The sequence below is a fragment of the Phodopus roborovskii genome, unplaced genomic scaffold, assembly GCF_943737965.1.
Source record: "Phodopus roborovskii unplaced genomic scaffold, PHOROB, whole genome shotgun sequence".
NCBI lineage: Eukaryota > Metazoa > Chordata > Mammalia > Rodentia > Cricetidae > Phodopus > Phodopus roborovskii.
In genome coordinates, this window is record NW_026126470.1 from 904,250 (window position 1) to 924,796 (window position 20,547).

A 20,547-nucleotide genomic window follows, 5' to 3' on the forward strand; every position below is an offset into this window, starting at 1 on the left:
TACAGGGGGTATTGTGAACTCCAAGACAACCCAGGCTACATGATATCTCAAAAAACGATTATCTTTCATTGAAACAGAGCTTAAAAAATACCACTGAATATTTGCTTGACATGCAATGATTTTCGTCTTGTATTTGTTTAGGCAACTTTGAAAATTTTACAACCTTCTTTGTCCTATTACATGCACTTGCCCTAACTATACAGTGTGTTTTGCTCCAGCTCCAAAAAGATTCCCAGAGATTCCCAAGACAAAAGCATCAGCCTTCCCTTCAGAGAAACCAGGGGATAGCTTGGGTAAATAAAAATACTTTGCATTTGGTGTAAAGAATATACATGGTGGGCTGAGGATGTACCTAGTGACAGAACTCATGTCTGTCATGTATAAGGGCATGGGATTGATCGTAAACATCACATAAAGTGGGTGCTGACTGTGCACTTCTGTAGAACACATGTACAGAGTCTCTTCCCTGTGATGCTGGATGCACTAATGCACTTGGCTAACTCGGGAAATCCGTAGTTGATTCTTTGAAAAGGAAAACACAATATTACTTAATTGGATTTCCTACAGCTTCATTAAAATTCATTTCTGTTAATTCTACATAATCCAGCTAGTTATTTGCTGAATGGATGGGTACACATTCTAATTCTGTGATGACTCTTGATTGGGTCCACATGAGCTTTGCTGTACAGGCTTTTTTTTTTTTCTAACCACTTCACCATCTCTGCCGTAAAACATTCAGTGGCTTCTCTTTCTCTGTACTATAGTTTCAAGTGAAGAACAGTGGGTGTCACCTGAAGCTAAAGCATCTGAAGATTCCAAATTTGTACAGCCTCAAACTGGTAACTGCATTCCCTTAAAAAAAAAAAAAACAGTATTAACATCTGCCTTTACTCCTGTAGGTTCTATTACTAATCATCAGTGTTCTTCATGGCATGTAGTGACATGTTTCTCTTGTTTCTGCTAATATGCAAGAATGCATCTTTCTAAGCATCAGTTTAAATATTCCATGGAATCATCCCAATTTATGTCAAATTTCAAATTAAAAATAAGTTATTTGTCATCTCCAGGGTTTATACATTCAGGAACTGACCTATTTGTATTCTTCAGTAGTTGATATGTTCATGTTTGCATTCACTTGAACCTTTCCTATTTTTAAATTTGGGGTATATTTGTGCCTGTGCTAAGCTGCATCCTGTTTAGTTTTGATATATAGCATTACTTCCCAATTACCTGGGTAGCTTTCCTTGTTTAATTATTACAATCATGGAGAACATAGATTGTGAGGAATTGAGGAACTCTTATTAGATGCTAGAAAAGGACCAGTCTTTTCCTGTATTAAACGCTCATCTCGGGGGTTCAGAGAAGTGAAGCTTTGCTTGTCTTGGTTGAATGCATTCAGAAAGTGAGTTCATCTGTGAATGAGTATTTCTATAACTTTTAATTAGATGGAAAGATGTGCAGAATGGAGACGAAGTTATGATTGTAAGGCAGCACTAAACAGTCAGCTAAACTGTGGGAAGGGTCAAGTTGGCTGTGTCTTGCCTGTGTTCTAGGTGAACACAGAATAATTTTGATTTTGTCTTGATCTATTTTCATGGCAGAACAGCCTCGCTGAATATCAATGTCCTTTGGAAAGCCATGTGTCAATTCCTGGATGGCTGGGGCTGCTTGATAAGTCATTAATTATGATTCTTCTTTTGTAAGATTTATTTTGCTTTGGAACTTACTGGAAATCTTGCCACCTTTACACACTGTATTTAAACTGCAGAATGAGTGTTGTCATAAAGACTTCTATACCAGTTTTTGAGATATAAAGGACAATTGAGAATTCTAGCTTGCATGGTTATGGAAACTCGGGTTATTTCAATAGTTTTTGGCAATGAAGTAACAGGATATTTGAGGTTTGGAGCACTGCAAGAAACATGAGCCACATAGTCCTTTAATATACTCTTCCCAACTCTCAGTCTGTTTGCCCTAATCTTTCACTAGTGCTGTATGTTGTGATTTTATTATCTGGAATTGCATTTTATATAGCCTTCTGTGAAGCATGCTAACTAGAGTTGATTGAGCTTGATTTCCTTGGCAAATTTAATTTTCCATAAAGTATATAAAGGAAATTATAAAATGTGCTCTATAATCACATACCAGGATGTAAAATGACTTATAAATTCTGTGTTTAAAGGACACTGGCCAGATCTTTGAAATACTTAAGTGCTTGTGACAGTTAGTCAGTTACTCATTGTCTTTCTAGTGATGCAAGAGTTAGTCTTGTGTTTGATTGGATGTTGGCCAGTGTATAATGGCATCTCCCATCAGGCCAGTCCCTTATTATCCTAATGTTATCACAGTTGGGGTTCTAGAGAAGCTCCCAGGTACCTTCTACCACCTGATGGACCGGGCATTTGTGTTCATGAGATCACATGCTGTTGGATCCTTTCTCCCTTAGAATTACATAATTTCCACATCAAATTTCTCTACAAAACTCTAAGGCCCATGAACCTACAGCCATGTGCCCATTTCTGAAGACCTTTGGCATGGTTAGTTCCTTTTAAAGGAGAGGGATGCATAAGGGACTTACATCTGGGATGGGTAGACAAGCAAATAGTTAGACTCACTAATTTCTTTAAACAATCGCTCCAGCGAACGATTCCAATTGAAAAGTGAAGCAATGGCCACATAGCGTGCTTTGGAATTTGAGGAACAGAGAATCACGTGTTCTCTGTTCAGTGAGTGTGGTAACCTGAATTACTCTGTAAGTGTGCCACAAGGACTTGCATAGACTCCGTGCATAAAATGAGGTCCAGGTCAAGCCTCTGTGTTTTTTCATGGGCAAAAGAGCTGGAAATGCAGCATAAACCCCACAAACAGGCATGTGTGTAATGTCCAACATTCTAACATGCTACAAAGTTTGTAGATATGAACTTTCTATTTCTCGCTTGATAGTGCCATCAGGGTTAAGCCTCCCTAATTTATTTTAACATTCCATAAAAAAGGTGATTATTTAGAATATCTTGGGCACAGACAGGCAGAAGTGTTCTCTAATGCTGAACTCAAATGCATGGAAACATTCTGGGTTTGTGACCATTTTCTTCCTTGTACTCTACTTGGAATTTTAAGAGGTCAGGCCTTACCATTTTCAATGTTGAATTCTTTCAGTATTTTGTAGATTATAGCAGCTTGTGTCACATAGTTAGGTTCTGTGAACTACATAGTTCAGCTTGCACAAAGAGGTATCTATGAGTTGGAATGTTTATACTAGGGTTGATGCGCTGAGAGATCATTGTTTAAAAGAGATAAACTCTGTACTCTATCTGCCTGTTCTGTGAGGTGTTGATTAGGCCAGTTCTGGCTTATCCAACCTCATTAAACCCTAGAGAGGGTGAAAAGTAGAAACAAGTAGTCTTGATGCTTCAAAGGCAAGAAAATGATTTTTTTTTTCATTTTCACTGTGGTCTCTTTGAGTTCTTTGGGCTCAAAAATTTCATTTTATTTCATAAATTCAAGATCAGCCAGAGCAGTGTTTTAACTTTCCCATAAATGAAGAAAGTCTTATTTGTATTTAAATAGTACAGGGGATCTGTGGTGCTTTTCTAGCTGTGTGCTATATCCCTTCATTGCTTTTGTGAATTACTGTTACATAATAAACCAGTAATAAACTGGGTAGTAGATTTCCAGGCACACACATTTTTATATTACTAAATGAGAAAAAGGCATGTTTCTTTTCCTGCTCCTGTATCTAAGTTAGAAAGTCACCATTTTTTTTAAGACCTTAAAGTACCCATCTTCCAAATTCATTGACGTGGGCATTTTTAGATGAATTCTACTGTGGGTCTACCATGAACCAGGATCTAGAGTACAGAAACCTTGCAGGACCAAATAGCTGTGACAGAATCTATTTCTTAAAATCTTTCATCCAAGAAATTATGTTTGGAAGGGAAAAATCTTTTATATGGCTACTGATGTCAGGAAATCTGATCTAAATAAAATGTTGGTTATTTGAAGTGTTTTATGTACTATCACATAACTTAACTGAGGCATTTTTAGGTTGTTATTTGCAGATAATTAGGTTTTCAAAGTAAAAGCGTAAATAAAACATAATTAACAAATGGTCTTACCAGTGTATATATTCTAGAAAAAATCTGTAAATAAAATTTTTGTTTAATTATAACTCATTATTTCTTTTATAGCTTAGAATTCTTCTATTCATTTTACTTGTCAAATTAGGTTTTTTCCTTTGACTTTGGTTTCATGTAGGCTCTATGAATTAAAAGATCAAAGCTATTGCCCAGTTTCAAATAGCATTAGCATTTTATCCACTTAAGATGGTGATTAGCAGCAAAGCAAGGTGGCATACAGAATGCCTGAACAACAGTAGCACTCACAGCCAACTCTTGGGGCTATTTATCAATTTCATATCTATAAAAGTTTGCTAGAAGCAGGCTAAACAGTTTAGTGAAATCTTCTCAGGCTGACTTACAGCGTTTTGTAAAGAACAGTTAGATACCAAAGTTTTTTATAAGGAAATGAAGTTTTTCAGAGAACTACATGCTACCTTCTTCTTTGACATCTGTCACCTGAGAGTCAAAAGATTGACATTTACAGCAAGTTGAGTTGGTCACTTATCAGAGCTGTCCAAACAGCATAAAACTTGTAGTGAGTGACTTTTTTTTTTTTTTAGTTTCTTTTTCCTTATAACTCAACTTTCAAAAAGTATGGAAGTAGAAACATGGAAACCAACTATGCTGTTGGATGTGTTATTTGATTACCAAGTATGTTCAAGAAAATTATTTGAAAATGAGAGATTTGTAACAAATGGGAATTTAGAGTCATGATCATAATTGTTGGACGATGGTAAATATTCTATTCCCTGTGAATGCCTGCAGTAATAACTTAGAGAAGGTGTCAGCCTGGCTTTGAATGAGAAATAGGGTTAATTAATAAATACCACTTGGAACAAAAAGACAGACTTGAAGAAAAAAAGATGTCATGTCACTAGAAGATTTGAGAGTTAACATAAATGCAGCCATGGCAGTTTTCAGAGGCATGTATATAAAGTCAAGATGTTAATTCACAATTTCATAAGAGATTAATACATAATAGTCAATAACCTCTCCTACCTTACTTAGAGGTGGAAAGATGATAATTGCTAGACCCATGATGAGCCTTAAAGCGGGCAGTAGTTTTGTTCTTTAAAAGATGAGTTATTCCCACCTGGCCCTTTAAAATGACCACTAGGATAACTTTATATTAAAATGTTATGTCCTTATATAAGAAGATTCTCACAACATGTACCTATTTTAGCACAGGATATCCTATTTTTGAGGACTTTGTAGATTTACCTTCACAAATGACACATATCTCCTATCTCTTGTGGGATAACATGGGCTGTTTGAGACTCTGTGTTACCGTCTAATACCATCTTACAGCTTCAACTAGCATGGGTTCTCTGTCATTAAATGCCCAAAATGAGCAGTGTCTACTGCTAGTTTCTGCTTTCTCTACCTCTTATTCCTTTGGTGACAGTTGTTGGTGCACAAAGAGAAGATGCTTAGTACCATTTTTATTTGCAAGTTCATTTTTTTATGTGAACATGAAATTTATCCCTAGATTAAAAGTTACATCTCAATTCATCCCACTTTCTTCCTTTTATACTAAATATAGAAATCTACCTTCAAATCTACCTACCTAGTAGAAGGGGTCATGGCTATATGGAGGAACACAGAAAATTGCTTCTAGGTAAAACCAAGAGGGGTGGTGCCAAGACTGTTCTAGTATTAGTCCTGCTGATGTTACCCATGGTATTAGGCTAAAAATTCACTAAGTCCACAATTCTCCCATGTGAGCACTGGCAATTGTTTTTATTGCTGTAAACCTCAACTTCATCATCTAGAAAATCTTCAAAGTGGTGGCCATGCCCCTCTCACCTGTATCTCAGGGACAGTAACAAGATTAAAGAAGTTAATTCATTAGACCCTGTGAACTCTTAAGTACCATTTGCTCCTTAGGTTCTGTGCCAGAAACTTCTACTAAGCAATAAACTCTACTATTAGCTTCAATGTGCCTTCTCTTTCCTCCTTTAGAAGCTTCGCCATACCCTAGAAGATCTGCATTTATGCTTGTTGAAGCTCTATCATTTAGAGGTGGCATCATTTCATTATAAATAAGTAGCACAATTTTCACAGCACTCTGGAGACCAGGGCCATAGCATGATATTGTCTCAGTTAGGGTTTCTATTGCTGCAACAAAACACCATGACCAAAAAGCAAGTTGGGGAGGAAACTGTTTATTTGACTTGGACATCCAGATCATAGACCATCATTGGAAGAAGTCAGAACAGAAACTGAAGCAGGGAAGGAACCTGGAGACAGGAGCTGACAGAAGCTGTGGAGGGGAGCTGCTTACTGATTTGCCTCTCATGGCTTGCTCAGTCTGCTTTCCTATGGAACCCAGGAGCTCCAGCTCAGGGATGGGCTGTCCTCTGTCAATCACTAATTGAGAAAATTCCTTTCAGGTGGATCTCATGGAGGCACCTCCTCAAATGAGGCTCCTTGCTCTCTGATGCCTCTAGCTTGTGCCAAGTTGATACAAACCTAGCCAGTATAGTATGTAAAGTCCTGCAGCTAAGACATTAGGGGTGACCATCAACTCAGTAGAGAGGAGGACAACATCTCCAACTGCAGCTGAGAGAGCAGTGGTGACTGTCAACTCAGTAGAGAGCAGCTCCAAACTCTTATACCTACGTAAAACTCTGCTTCAACCACCACTGAAATACATCAGGAAATCATGTGTAGCACAGCAAAATTAACCTATCTTTTCTTTTACCTTTTTATTTTTAAGCAAGTCACGATGTTCTCTCAAGCCCAACAACTTCAGATGAGACTGAAGTAGAGCCCCACACAGGTATAACCAACCTTTCAGTGATGCCTTTGGATGCCAGGCTTTCTTATACCTACTGGTTGCCTTTCAGGTTTTGCAAAATGAAGAAATGTGCTCTCTAGAGTTCCATAGTAGGTAGTAGCTATCTCCAAATGTGTCAGGGAGATAGTTCCTGTCCATATGGGAAATATTTTATTTTTATCAGTAAATAACCTCTGTCATAGAAGGGAAGGGTTCAGATAGACAAGGTCACCACTGGGGGAAAGTAATATGATGGCATCTTACGCTTTGGTCCAGAATCATTCTAAAACATAGTTTGTATTCCTGTACAGACCTCCAGACCTCTATGGTTAGCTATGGCAAGCTCCATTCTCTGACCCTCAGACAGGCTGTATTTGTACAAGCAAGATATCTCCACAGAGCATGTTCTGTAGGGCAGTGATTCTCAAATGCAGATGTTTTGGGAATCTCTCCTCTGCACAGGAGAATTTGGCATTCCATGGAGAAAGAACTGGTCTTACTTGCTGGGGGAGGTGCATCTACGTCTAGAACAGAGATACTGGAGATACATTACTGTGCACACAGTAACCTCCTACAACTAAGAATTCTTGGGCCCTACGTGTTGTACTGCTGATATCCCTGTGGTAAGACAGGGATATCATTTGTTTGTCACAGCTCAGTTGTATCTAAGCTTTATATTCACTTAACCAACACATCTGCAATGGGTTTAGTTCAGTCCAGTAGCTTCTTTTAGCAAACATGTATGTATCAAGCATCTACTAAACCAGGCACTGTAGAATTCAAACATAAAATTCTCTCAAACATAGGTGTCTGTGTGTGTGTGTGTGTGTGTGTAATCTTATATCGGCATGGTTTGTATGATAAGTAAAGATATATAATTTTCAACAATAGAAAATAATAAAGCTGAAACCTTAGTAAGTCCTGTTAGCAGTCATGAAACAAGGGAAGAAACTAGAAAAAAAGCAATTGAAAATAGGTTGAATGTGTAGAGCAATTTTATGGGTTCTGATATTTCAGTGATGTGTGCTTTGCAGAGTGAAGTCAGATTCAATTCTTATTGAATCACTGGCTTAAAGTATTGGCTAGGAATCCCTCAAGTATCCCTGATATTTTCCTTTTATGGGGCATTACTTTGTATTTCATTCCTACAAACTTCTCTTGCCTTATAAATGTTGATGTTTATTCCAGCAGCAACAAGTGATACTACTCTGGACTCTGTCCCACCTAAAACTTCTAGAACTCCTGAACAGCCAAGGGCAACACTGGGTAATGTCTTTTTTTTCTTTTCTTTCTTTCTTTTTTTTTTTTTTTTTTTTTTTTTTTTACAGAAATGTTGTGCTTTGTTTTCTATTAAAACACCATAACCTGTGTGAATGCCATTCTTCCAGAATGACCATTTCATCCCATTTCATCTAATCATTTATACCTCTTTTATATTTCTGAACATGTATGATATATTTTTATACAGGCATCTTTTATGTTCCATTTTATTTACCTGTCACTTACTCATACTAGAAGAACTAAAAAAATTGATTTCCTATCTTAATGTGAAAATACTCAGAAATTGCATGGACATCTGTCATCTGCATCATCTTGTGCCATGTGCTATGGCTTGCATCACCTCGTTTTCATGGACCGAGTCTGCTGGTACTGAGCAATTATCATTTTAACTTTCTCCCTGCTTTACATCATAGTGTCATCCATTAGCTGCAGGACAACGTGCATCTTTTTTCATCTTTGTAGCATGTACATTATATTATCTTGAAAGCATGTTGAAATTCCTAAAATACCTCATTTTAACTGAAATTACTTGGTGGGATGGGGTGTTTGTTTCTCCAGCTCCAAGCAAAGCATCATTTGATCCTCAAAGTGTGAAAATCTTCACCAGTCCTGACGGACAGCCTACAACAGCTGGTAACTGATGTCATTTGTGTAGTGCATGCTTTGAAAGACAGGTAAAGTGACAGGAAAGAATCAGTCACATTGGCCTCTGAACGTGCTTTTATTAATGAACATTTCCCTTCCTTCTCTACCATGGGATTCTACCTCTACAATAGTGATCCATAGTTAGCTTTATGATAAACCTCAGGGATTGTGTACAATCTTGATATTTTGAAGAGTAGCTTCTTTAATTGCCTTCAAGCTTTCAACTTTGTAAACTGGAAATGTATAGCAGAAGCATAGGTGATAATTATTTTAAGGATATTCCTTTGTGGTGAGCACAGTGATAGTATTTAATCCATAGGCATACAAAAAGAGTATCATGTAGTACTTGAAATCCTGGATATGCTGAAGAAAGATATGTGAAAGAGCTCGTGTCTTATAAAGTATTTAAATAATAAAGTTCATTAGTGTCTGATGGAGGTACAAATGAACTCCAAGATGGTCCAAGTTTCCCATCCCATAAATCCAAAGTAACTAATTGGCTTCTTCCCTGTTGTTAATGTTGTCCTTTGGATTCTTATTTTTTCTTAATCTAGAAGGCCCCCAGGGGACTCACATGCCAGCACATTTATGAAGGTTAGGGTTAGGGCTCAGGTTTGTGTTAGGGTTAGTTTTTGTTCTCAAGTATGACTTTAAGTTCCCCTCTTGAGAAATGTAATTGTTTTGGGCCTAGTGAACACTTAAACTTATTGAGTATGCACTCAGTAGGAAGCATGGCATGGGCATCTAGGAATACAAGAAAATTATGTGGTCGTTCTTGCATGCAGTAGGGCCATGTATTTATGTTTATGTGCCCAATGTGGCTGACCTTTGAGAAGTATCATTTACCAAAGCTATGTTAACTCCTCTTTCAGCTCTCCAGCAAACTACATCTATCCCCACCACACCTAAACGTCGCCAACCTGGTAAATAAACATCTCTAACTTTTCAGGTTACTTAAATCCAAGTAGATCATGCTCATCTCTCTGTAGTATAAGAAAGTTATATTTTTCTGTGGGACAGTTACTCTATAAAATATAAACTAGCTAATAGTGATACAAAAGAGATTTGGGGATAACCCGGGGAACAGATCCTGCCCCAACAGCTCACAATATGAGATAGTAACTACTGTATTCTGGTTATGTATTCACATTGACATGTCTGGTGGACCAGTGCCTACCACACTTTCAGTTTTGCCATTGGGCGTGCTGATGTAAAGGGGATGTTATTCTAGTCTTCAGGTTTCTTATAACCCGGAGAGTAATAACAATGGCAATAAAGCAGAAGATCCTCAAACCTCAGTCTGTAGTTCTTACGAAGAAGCTCCAAGAAAGAATGAGTTGAAGCCATGAAAAGTATTTGCAATATTCAGGTGGAGAAGGGGAAGGGAAGAACAGCTATGGCAGCATAGGAGATTCATTTAATTTATCAACTTGGAGGCGATGGTTTTAATGGCCTAATAGTATGCTCAGGTGTTGTACAGACTTAATCCATGTACATGTGTACTGTAAATATTGTTTCCAACCTGTGATGCTTAGAAATTCTTTCCTTCCAATTCTGCTCAGTGCATACTTTGGGAGCAGAGGAATGACTAAATATGACAGGATTTTGAAAGGTCACTCTGTTCCTTCCTTCTTGGAAGATATTTTACTATCTCTGCATTAAATTCATTTTCCTTCCCATCACCAGAAAGAACTACAAGTCCAAGGACAAATGCTGTGAAATGCCTTGAAGTCCTGAGCCTACTCAATACCATATGTGTTAGTTTGTATCTCTATGGGGAAAAGCTTTCTGGCTCTTCTGTAAATTGTTAGTCGCTGTTTGTTCTGATTGCTCCTTTGGAAAATACTGAGCATCTCACAGGCTGTATGAGTTCTGTGGCTGTGTTGCTATGAGTAGCTGGCTCTTGGGTTACTAGCTCTGAGTGCAGGTTAAGATGCCGCCTAGGGCCAGCACTTGGTAGATGCAGCTCTGTTTGTTGCTTGATGTCATACCTGGGTCTCATAATATTTTTGGAAAAAAAAAATCTTCAAGCTGAACTTAGGAGTTCTTTGAAACGTGGCTTTTAACTTGGTGTTACTGGATTTTCTTTGCGTTGTAGATCACGGCATTATGCCTATCAATAGTTGATTACTAACACCAAAACATACCCCCATTACCTAATAGAAACTGAGAATAAAAGCTAATTAGACTGAGTTGAAAGTGTAGATTAGAATCAGTCTTTGAGCGTCACCAGAATGCACCAAAGCTCTCTACCATAAGTGATTCTCTGTGCCTGGAGTATGAAATATTCTTTTAATGGAATATTTCCAAAATCTTCCAAGATGATAGATTTATTCCACTTAATTAGTTTTAGTATTAGATTTTCCTTTTGTGGTTTTATATACCAAAATTAGGAATTTGTTGATTATTTCATTTATTTTTAACTCTGCGAAGCACAATTAGTTCCTTCAAAACTTAAAATATCTCTCATTTTAGAAGTGACACCAAATGTGATAATTTCTCTGACCCTCATTTGTAGCATTCTAAAAATAATGCTAGAAAATTGATTTATGCAGCTCTTTGGTTCAAGATGTTCTGATTTCTATGTTAGTGTCTAATGTGGTTTTTCCATGGAAAGTGCAAAAACAAAACAAAACACAAAAAGCAAAACACACACACACACACCCAGATGACCTCAGCACAACCAAGCCCTTTGGTACTATCATAGCACTACTCTGAACTATGTGGCAGCTATTAAGTTGGTGGCCATCATAAAGAAAACACAGAAATATAACCATGGGAGTGAGTGAGGGTCCCTTGTCTGTATTGCAACATACTTTCCAGTACCGAGGTTGAGTGGAATTGTGATGCATTGAAAAGAAGCCTTTCAGCTGAAGGCTAGAATGGGTTCTATCTTCTAAGAACCCTGCTTGTGTGGAATGTCTCAATTCTTGAGTTGTAAAACCAGAAAGAGCTGTTTTCTTCAATATGCCAGGCATTCTTAGTTGGGGGTGACTTGCAAACAATGACTTCTGTTTACTTCTCAGAGGATTTTATGGTGTATTTCTAAAGAATAGGAGGGTTTTTTTGGTAGAAGGAGTCTTCTTTCTGGCTAAAATTAAAGGAGTTCCCTATGTAAGGAGTGTGAAACATACTGAATGATCCGATATTCACCTCTTACAGTGTTTCTGGAACTTACACAGCAGTCTTGGATATTGATTTATAAAATTATCTGTGGAGAGCTTTGTCAGTTCTTACTGCCATTGCCTAATTTTAAAGCTTTAGCTCTGGGGAGAATGCATTCCACACTCTGCTGTGTAAAGGCTTCTCAACTTGGATTCCCATCACTAGCGTGTTTTCATGGTGGAGTTCTAAAAGCAAGAGCGCTCCTGCTTTAAGTAATCATGATTTATTTTTAAGATGGCACGAGGCAACAAAAGCAACTGCTAAAAAAATGAATTTGTGTAGCACTCTCTGAAAAAATGTGGCAGGGTCCAGATGTAGGCATCTGACCACTGGAAGTAGATTAGTGGTTACCAACATGGGGGTTGAGCAATCATTTTACAGGGGTCACCCAAGACCATCATAACTATCAGATGTTTATATTATGATTCACAACCATAGCAAAATTACAGGTATGAAGTAGCAATGAAAATAATTAATGGTTGGGAGTCACCACAACATGAGGAACTATATTAAAGGGTTGCAGCATTGGGAAGCTTGAGAACCACTGATAGCGGCTTGGGCAAGTTTGTAGAGTGACCCTGGTTGAGGTTGCCAAGTGAGAAGCAGAGTCTACAAACCTCGGGTGTCCTAGCAGTTTAAATAAAGAGTTCTGCCAGCTGGAATGGGAAGGAGTTTGTGTGTGTTTTAAAAATCATTCTTAGTGAGGTTTGGAGTGAGAAAGTGGCTTTTCTGTTTCTGCTGCATTTTCAGTGGAGGCTGCTACCAGGTAAATGGAGAAAGGTGCTGTGTTATGGGCACTTTCCCACCAGCCTGGCCCCAGAATCACATCCATCCCAAAATAATATACAGAGACTCTGTTACAAAGCTGTTGGCCAATGACTAGAGCTTCTAACTGGCTAGCTCTGCCTTCGCTTTTTAACTCATTTCTAGCAACCTAAGTGTTTCCACGTGGTCTTACCAGAGAGAGACCTCTTATTCCTCTCATGGCCTACATCTTGACTCCTCTCCCAAAATCTTCCTTGTCTCTTAGTACTTCCTATTTGCCAACAGCACTTTATTCATTAACCAATAAGAGAAGCATATTTACAGAATGGCATCTCCCATCAGTGCTGGGTGTTGGGGATAGCACATTAAGTATTTCTTTTCAGTAATTATGTCTTTTGGTTTCATTATAAAATTGGAAAATATCAAAAACTGCATCGATTGATGTTTATACATGATAAGTCACATTTTTAGAAATGAATCAAAGGTACTAAATTAGAGAATGCATTGTTCCTCTTCAGAAAGTCTGAATAGACACTTCTTAATTGGACATTTGCTTGTTTGTTTGCCAAAGCTTTATTTGGAAGCAGTATGGCTCTGTTCCTTTGATTTCCATACTTTCTTGTAACCCTGGGGTCCTCACCCTTTCCCACACTGACAGTGAACATCACCACCTGAAGTAGTTAACATCCAAAACTTGACCCAAGACACAGAGCTTATGAACTGCAAATCCATAGAGCATTTCTGTGGCTACAGAACTTTTGTATTATTTGAGCTCTGGGGAAGGTCTCCATTTCCAGCTGAAGTTCACAAGAGCATGTAAACCACCAGAAGACAGCCCTATCTTTCCCAGACCTCCTTCCTATATTGCCTGTTTTTTCCATTTCACTTTCCATGCGAGATGCTTTTCCTCAGTGAATTAGTCAGTGAAGCTTCACATGTGTTTTTGGCCCGTCTTATTGATATGCACAGCCCAGTCCATTTCTGGAAAACCCGAGCTGCTGCCTCCCTTTTGTCCCTCCCACACAAGAACTGTTCCCCTCCTGAGTTAATGCACAGTGTGATCTCGCACTGCTCTGAATTGCCTTATTTTCTTTCTTTTTGAATTATGAAAGCAAGTCATTTAGTTCCTAGAAAGTCACTGTATAAAAGCTTCTGTTGTCATTTGCCTTTCGACCCCCCCCCCCCCCCCGCAGTCATGCTTTGCTTTTTCTAAACCTGCTGTTCTTCCTATTCATAAGCATCAGAGTTAGAGATGAAGTACTATCCGAGCGCTGTAAACAAGAGAAGGATTTACATAGTAATGAAAGCCAATGAGTACCAAATCAATTAATTTCTTTCTATAAGAAGTAAAAGTTCTCATTTTTTTTCCCTATGGTTGAAGTATACAGTTAATGTTAATTTTCTTCTCGAAAGAAAATTCCTTTTATTGAGTAGAATAGCACAAAAACTACTGGAAATAGCCTGTTTTTTTCCCTTTCAAACATAAAATAGATATAACCAAATAGCCAACATAAAATATAATAGTTTGTTCACTTCTCGTTGGACCTTCAGAGGGTTTGTTTAGCATCATCAGGTGTTAATTAATTGGTTAAGCAGATAGTGAAACCTGAGACTATACTTAGATACTTATTGATTTGTTAACAGAAAGTTTGTTTACTATCAATGTGTACTCGTAACCATGGGGCGTAACACACGAACCCTTGAGGCCCTTTTTACACTTCAGTTCTTATCTTTTGAGAAAGAACATGAGGTCCAGCCAAGCTAGGGACCATCCATAACTAACTGAGCCCAAGCATGGGAGAAGGCATGTTACCTTCTTCTCATTCGTGGTTGCTTTGTGAGAAACAAAATGGCAGGTGGCGACTAATTCAGAACACCTTTAAGATGCCCTGGGGACAGCCATCAGATGTTTGTAGTGAGAGCCACATGAGGTGAAGGACACAAATGAGAATTCTGAACTATTTTGCTGTGGTTTATGCAATGGATGTGAGATGAGAAAGCCTCAGCATCCTAAGCTGGAGGGACCCAGACCTTCATCAAGGGAGTGGCCTTGTCTTGTGGTAAGAGTGTTTACTTTCTGCTGTTGGACACTGCTTGCTTTCTTTGCAGCCCCAGAACCTGAGACTCTGCCATCGGCACAGTCAACAAAGGGTAAAGCTTCTTCCTTGATTCACAGTGAAGACATGGCCTGTATCACTTTCTGTGTTCAACTTTGTCCTAGATATGCTTTACTTTTAAAATAATCAATTGTCCTTCAGGGTTTTTTGTTTTGTTTTGTTTTATTGCAGTTGCTTTTTGCAAGAATATCTACCCTGTGCCTTGGCTTGGCAGAACAGAGGTCTGGGACACCCATGAAAGCCACACTGCCTTGGATGTGGCACATGCTTTATTGTCCTATCTTATATTCAAGGATATTTTTCCATAGTTTTTTCTAACTTGTTATTTCCAGTGGAGACTTCTGGCTTCCTGGGGCATAATTGTGCTTCCCTCTGGGAGGTTTTTAACATTTGCAGACTTTCTTGAAAAGCGTGATGATCATTCCAGATCTGAAAACTCTGATGTGTCACCAGATAATCCATTAGGAGGTAGAAAGAAAGGAAAAAGAGAACAAAGCCAACCCCTATAGTTTCTTTTTCTTCAAAAGAGAACAAATAAATAAAACCAAACAAAACAAAGAACCCGGTTCTGGTGCCTTCCGAGCCAGTTACCCATAGTTTCCTTCACAAGAGCTCCCGGTTAGTGTGTTGTGCCTCCAGCTTCCAAAGACCCATGCCTCTGCCCTTTTTTTCCATTTCTTCTTCCAAACTTAGCTGGCTACAATTTTATTCATTTTCTCTAAAACCACAGGAATTGATTTCAGTAGAAAAGGTTACTTCTCGTGTGGATAAAATATCACCATTTATAATTTGCTCAAGCTAGAAGTTAAAAATTGAGCGTATCCCACATTTAAGTTGATTCTATGTTTCTCCTTTGACTTGATTCTGTCTTTATAATTTTGCAAGTGGTTTGGGAGCCTGGAGCCCTGGGAAAGTGTCAGTAATAACATTAGCAGGGCACACAGTTACTTAATGAGTGACTCCTTTCTTCTTTTCTTAGTGGCCGGTGTCGTCATTGGCAGACTCACATTATAGAATAATATATCGATATCTACTTGTCTATGTTCTTGGTTATCCTTAAAATTTTTAAACCATATCTCTAGCCTATAAATATATCTCATTTTAAAAACTGTTTCCCTTGATATAACTTCTAAACTCATTTTCCCCTATTGCTTATATATGGACATTTTAAACACCAAGCAGAAATATCTCCTGCTTTGGAATACTAAGCCAAATTTTATGTTTTTTATTCTTAGTGTGTCTGAAAAGCAGCCTTCCTTGTGTTCTTCCTGGTGGTATCATGTTGAAATTTTTGTGTGACCATCTCCTCTAAACTATACAGTAATTTTGAGATTTTCCAACGTCAATCTCAGAGTGAAGAAATAAGGAAATCTCTTGGGAAATTTACAAATCTAGCCAAAAACTGTGAAGAGAAAGGGAAGGGTGAAGGGAATAGAGAAAGAGAGTGACACACACACACACACACACACACACACACACACACACACAGAGAGAGAGAGAGAGAGAGAGAGAGAGAGAGAGAGAGAGAGAGAGAGAAGAGAGAGAACAAAACATCAGGCCCCCCCTAAATTCTACAGTTTGTGTAACTGGGTGATAATAGGAAGTGGCAAAACAGAATGTGTTCAGACTGAATCAAAAGGTTCAATATGTGACAATGTAACAGTTACTCAGTTTGTATCTCCTACTACTCTTTTTGTTACTAACTAGAAATTTTCCTTTCTTTAGCTCCACCAAAGACCAAAAGGCCAGGCCACCGCCACCGTCCTAAAACCACACGTAGTCCAGAAGTACTTAAGTCCAAACCGGGTAAATGTGATACTTAGGGATGCAGGCTGAGACTTCTAGTTTGTTAGCTGCCACCCTCCAAATAGCTGGGCTTTAGGGAACAGCATGTTTGGTTTGTAGAGAGAGTTGAGCAGCTGTATACTCACTCTCTACATTCATGTTGCATATGATGCATCCATATATTTATTTGTGATTAGTAAGTGTACAGTGTGAAAAGCTGTCCCACTTAGATTAATAAAGTGAGAATCCTGAGTCTGACAGCTGATACACATCCAGGACAGCTGAAGTATGGGAAAGTAAGACTGAGAAGGGGATGGATGGGAAAGGCAAAGGGGCGTTACGTTCAGAAAGAAGCACAATCTGTGCTTACCTTCTCCCTGAAGGCACAATGTTATGTCCCTTGGCCGCCACTCCATGGCATAATTGGTGTTTTTGGTGTTTTGCTTCCTTAGCTCTGGAACCTGCCACTGTACCACCACTGGAGCCCTTGGTACCCACAATTGGTAATTCTGCATTCCGTTTTGCTTTCTTGTTATTTCTTTTCATGGTCTTCAATCCAGTAATGACTGACTGTTAACCATGACATTCTTCATTACCTGTGTGGGTGGGAAGAGCCTACAGACTGGAGAATTCTTCCAGGACGATTTGCTGCAATAATGTAGGGAAGATATGGGGTCTTGAGCTGATCCCATATCCTTTAATTCTGTGTCCTGGTGTTCAGAGAGCCATCTGTTCTTCCTCACAGATGTCTGTCATCATCCTGGACTAAACAAATGCATACATTTTTCTAGTTTTGTGGCTAAAATGTCATTGCTTTTTTCATCAAGCATGCAATACTCTGAAAAGCTACACATTCCTATTGGAGAATGATTTTAGTGTGTTTGGATAACATGGACTGAGTATGATCTGGGGTCCAGTATAAAACTGGTAGTTGTCTTTGCAACTTGAGAATATTCAAAGTTCCAAATTTTTAAAAATTATTTTTAGTGGCAATGTCATGCCTATAATTGTTTCATTGTAAATTCTCAGATATCAGTTTGTCTGTATTGATGTTAAGAAATTCCCCACATCAGTAACCTTGTGTTATTTCTTACGTTAATAGCAGATATTTTTGGGTAATTTTCCAGGTTTCTTCTTAAGCAACTTTCTTTCTCTCTCTCTTCTGTCTCTCTCAGTCTCTCTCTCTCTTTCTCTCTCTCTTTCTCTCTCTCTGATTTGTGCTAGAAAGTTGCCAGCAAAGCAGTAAAACTGCTATACTTAATCCTTCTTAAATGACGTATTTAAGAAGGAAATCATATGATAGCACCTATGCTCAAAGATACACTTTAAGCATTTCCTTAAAATTGTTCTTCCAGGGGCCTGGAGAGATGGCTCAGAGGTTAGGAGCACTGGTTGCTCTTCTAGAATTGGTCCTGAATTCAATTCCCAGCAACCACGGAGTGGCTCACAACCATTTATAATGAGACCTGGTGCCCTGTATGCATAATAAATATAAATCTTAAAGAAAAAGATTGTTCTTCAATGGAAAACTAATGGTGCAAGTGAATGACTAAAATGGGCATTTCCACTATTCCTGGAACCATTTTATAGTTGCGTTGAGTCTTCACAGAGTGTTTCTCAGCTTATACATCCTTAATTTTGATGGTCACAACCATGACCATTATGCTAATTTTAATGCCTTTTTCTTTTAGCTCCTAAACCATCCCAGAGACCCAAAGCAACACGCAGGCCAGAGGTACCCCAAATCCAGCCTGGTAATCAACACTTTTAATGCCTTAGTATGTATATGGGAAAAGAACACACATGTAACATTGATTTTCACACCAACAGCTTTTAGCTGTGACACTATGGTACCTTTTCTTCTTCAGATGTAAAACCACCAAAGCAAATGCTTCCTAAGCCCAAAGTCACACCTGACATGTCACCAGCTAAATCTGGTAATCACAATTCCCATGGCCTAGCTTAACACTTTTTTCCCCCAGTGGAAATGATGTTGAAAGGGTTTATATATTAGACCAATCACAGAGCTGAGTATCATAATTTTGTTCTTTATCTTCTGAAAGTATTCACACTAGGTGTAAGAAATGGGAACATTTTATACCAGATAGTCTTATAAATCACACACTTTAAAAAAAAAAGCATTTTTGTGCCTTTCTGAGTTTATAATGAATAAAAGTTAGATTTTTCTGTACCTGGGACAATTTAAAGTGACTTTGCTAGCTGTTTATAGGTAGTACACACGGGAAGGGACATGGATTCCTCCATCATGGGCACAACCAATAGGGACTGGCTTTCTCTGAACTAACCTGTTGGCATTCTAAATAGTAATTGTTAACTAGGTGGTTTTCTACCATATTAAAAAGAAAAGGTATATAACAGCTTTGAAAATCCTGTTTACAACTGAAAATTTTTCCTGATTCCAATTAGTATAAAACTAAGAGATCTTCTCATTATGAATTAGTCCATCATGTAATCAACCTTCATCAACCTAGTATTAACTGTGGTCGATGCCCCTGAATTAAAGATTACGAGTACTTAAGGTTGTTTTTTCATCTGTGTCCTATGAGCCTGCTGTGCTGGGAACTGAAGCCCCTTCCCTATAGCCATAGGTAACAAATGCTTTCTTAACTGACGTTTCCTGGAGATTTCGCCTCTCATCTCTCTCATCATCTGTACTTTCAGTTTAATCATCATTCAAACTTTCCCCATTTGTTTCTAGAAAGTATTTGCTGGTTTTGATGGAAGCCATTTTAATATCATGCCAGGCATTCATGCATTTGCTCAGCCAATAGCACCTGAGTGTTACATTTCCTTTGACCTTCAGAGTCAGATCACTTGCAGCACCTGACACTGCCAGAAGCCAGAGGGCTCTGTTCATCTGTCTTACAAAGCAGGGACTTTCTGAAGCCTCTACATGTGTGTGTGCGTGCATGCATGTGTGTGTGCATATGTGTGTGTGTGTGCATACAAAGAGAGCTGGCTAGAGCTTGTGATGATGATCCATCATTTCTGATAAGGGCACTTTTTCCTTGAGTCCATACTATTCATATGCAAGTGGACCTCTCTGTTGAGAATTCATCTTGTGGAAAAAAAAAAAAAGTTCTAACAATATCTTCTTCATCTTGTCCCAGCTTCTTTCCAGCTCTGTCATTGGCTTGGACACTGCTTTCTGATGCATTTTAATCCAGCTTCACACTTTGGTTCACTGAACCATCTGGGAAAGTCTGTCTCTATACTGAGGCTTAGAGGATTAAAGCCTCTAACAAGACATTTGAATCCTACATGGAATCTCCTAGATCTAATGAAAAATTTAAGGAGATACTAACTTAATGTGAGTTGTAATTTTTCATTTCTGATCTATGAGGAATTATTTCATTTATAGAAATCATATATACTGAGATTAAAAGCTGCATTATTTCCTTTTTAATCCTGAATTATCTTTATTTTTAGTGAGGGGATGGTTTCTAGGAATTGAAACTAGATCTTACTCATACTACACAAGTGATCCATTGCTGAGCAATTTTCCCAATCCTCCACATGTAGTCATATACTGGATAATTACATGCAAATTATCCATTTGAGATAAGTAAATATGAAACATGATAAGCACCACATATGCTATAAAGAGAAGGCAGGCATTTGCATCTATCTTCAGGAAACAAGATAGTTGGCAATACTTTTCCTAGTCTCACAACCATCACTTGTCCCCCAAAATAATGATGGTTAATGTCTTTGAGATACAACAGAAGCCTCTGTAGCCATTTTCAAAATAGTTAAAATAGTTTAGTATAACACATCATAAGCTTGTAGAGCCAGAGTGTTATCATTGTAGAATCAGACAAACTTAGGAAAATACTTTTCAGTAACTTCATAGTCATTCTAGGTGAAAAGT

At 38.2% G+C, this 20,547-nt stretch overlaps 1 protein-coding gene across 1 annotated transcript in view; it reads left to right on the plus strand.

The window, feature by feature from the left end:
• The window catches only part of Abi3bp (ABI family member 3 binding protein), a 158,111-nt gene that overhangs the window by 68,999 nt on the left and 68,565 nt on the right, over positions 1-20,547 (plus strand). Inside the window, exons 13-21 of the mRNA XM_051191629.1 lie at positions 219-293; positions 765-839; positions 6,838-6,900; positions 8,089-8,163; positions 8,737-8,811; positions 9,696-9,746; positions 14,863-14,904; positions 16,596-16,676; positions 17,108-17,158. Coding sequence (XP_051047586.1) covers positions 219-293; positions 765-839; positions 6,838-6,900; positions 8,089-8,163; positions 8,737-8,811; positions 9,696-9,746; positions 14,863-14,904; positions 16,596-16,676; positions 17,108-17,158 — 588 coding nt within the window. The remainder of the gene's footprint in view (positions 1-218; positions 294-764; positions 840-6,837; positions 6,901-8,088; positions 8,164-8,736; positions 8,812-9,695; positions 9,747-14,862; positions 14,905-16,595; positions 16,677-17,107; positions 17,159-20,547) is intronic.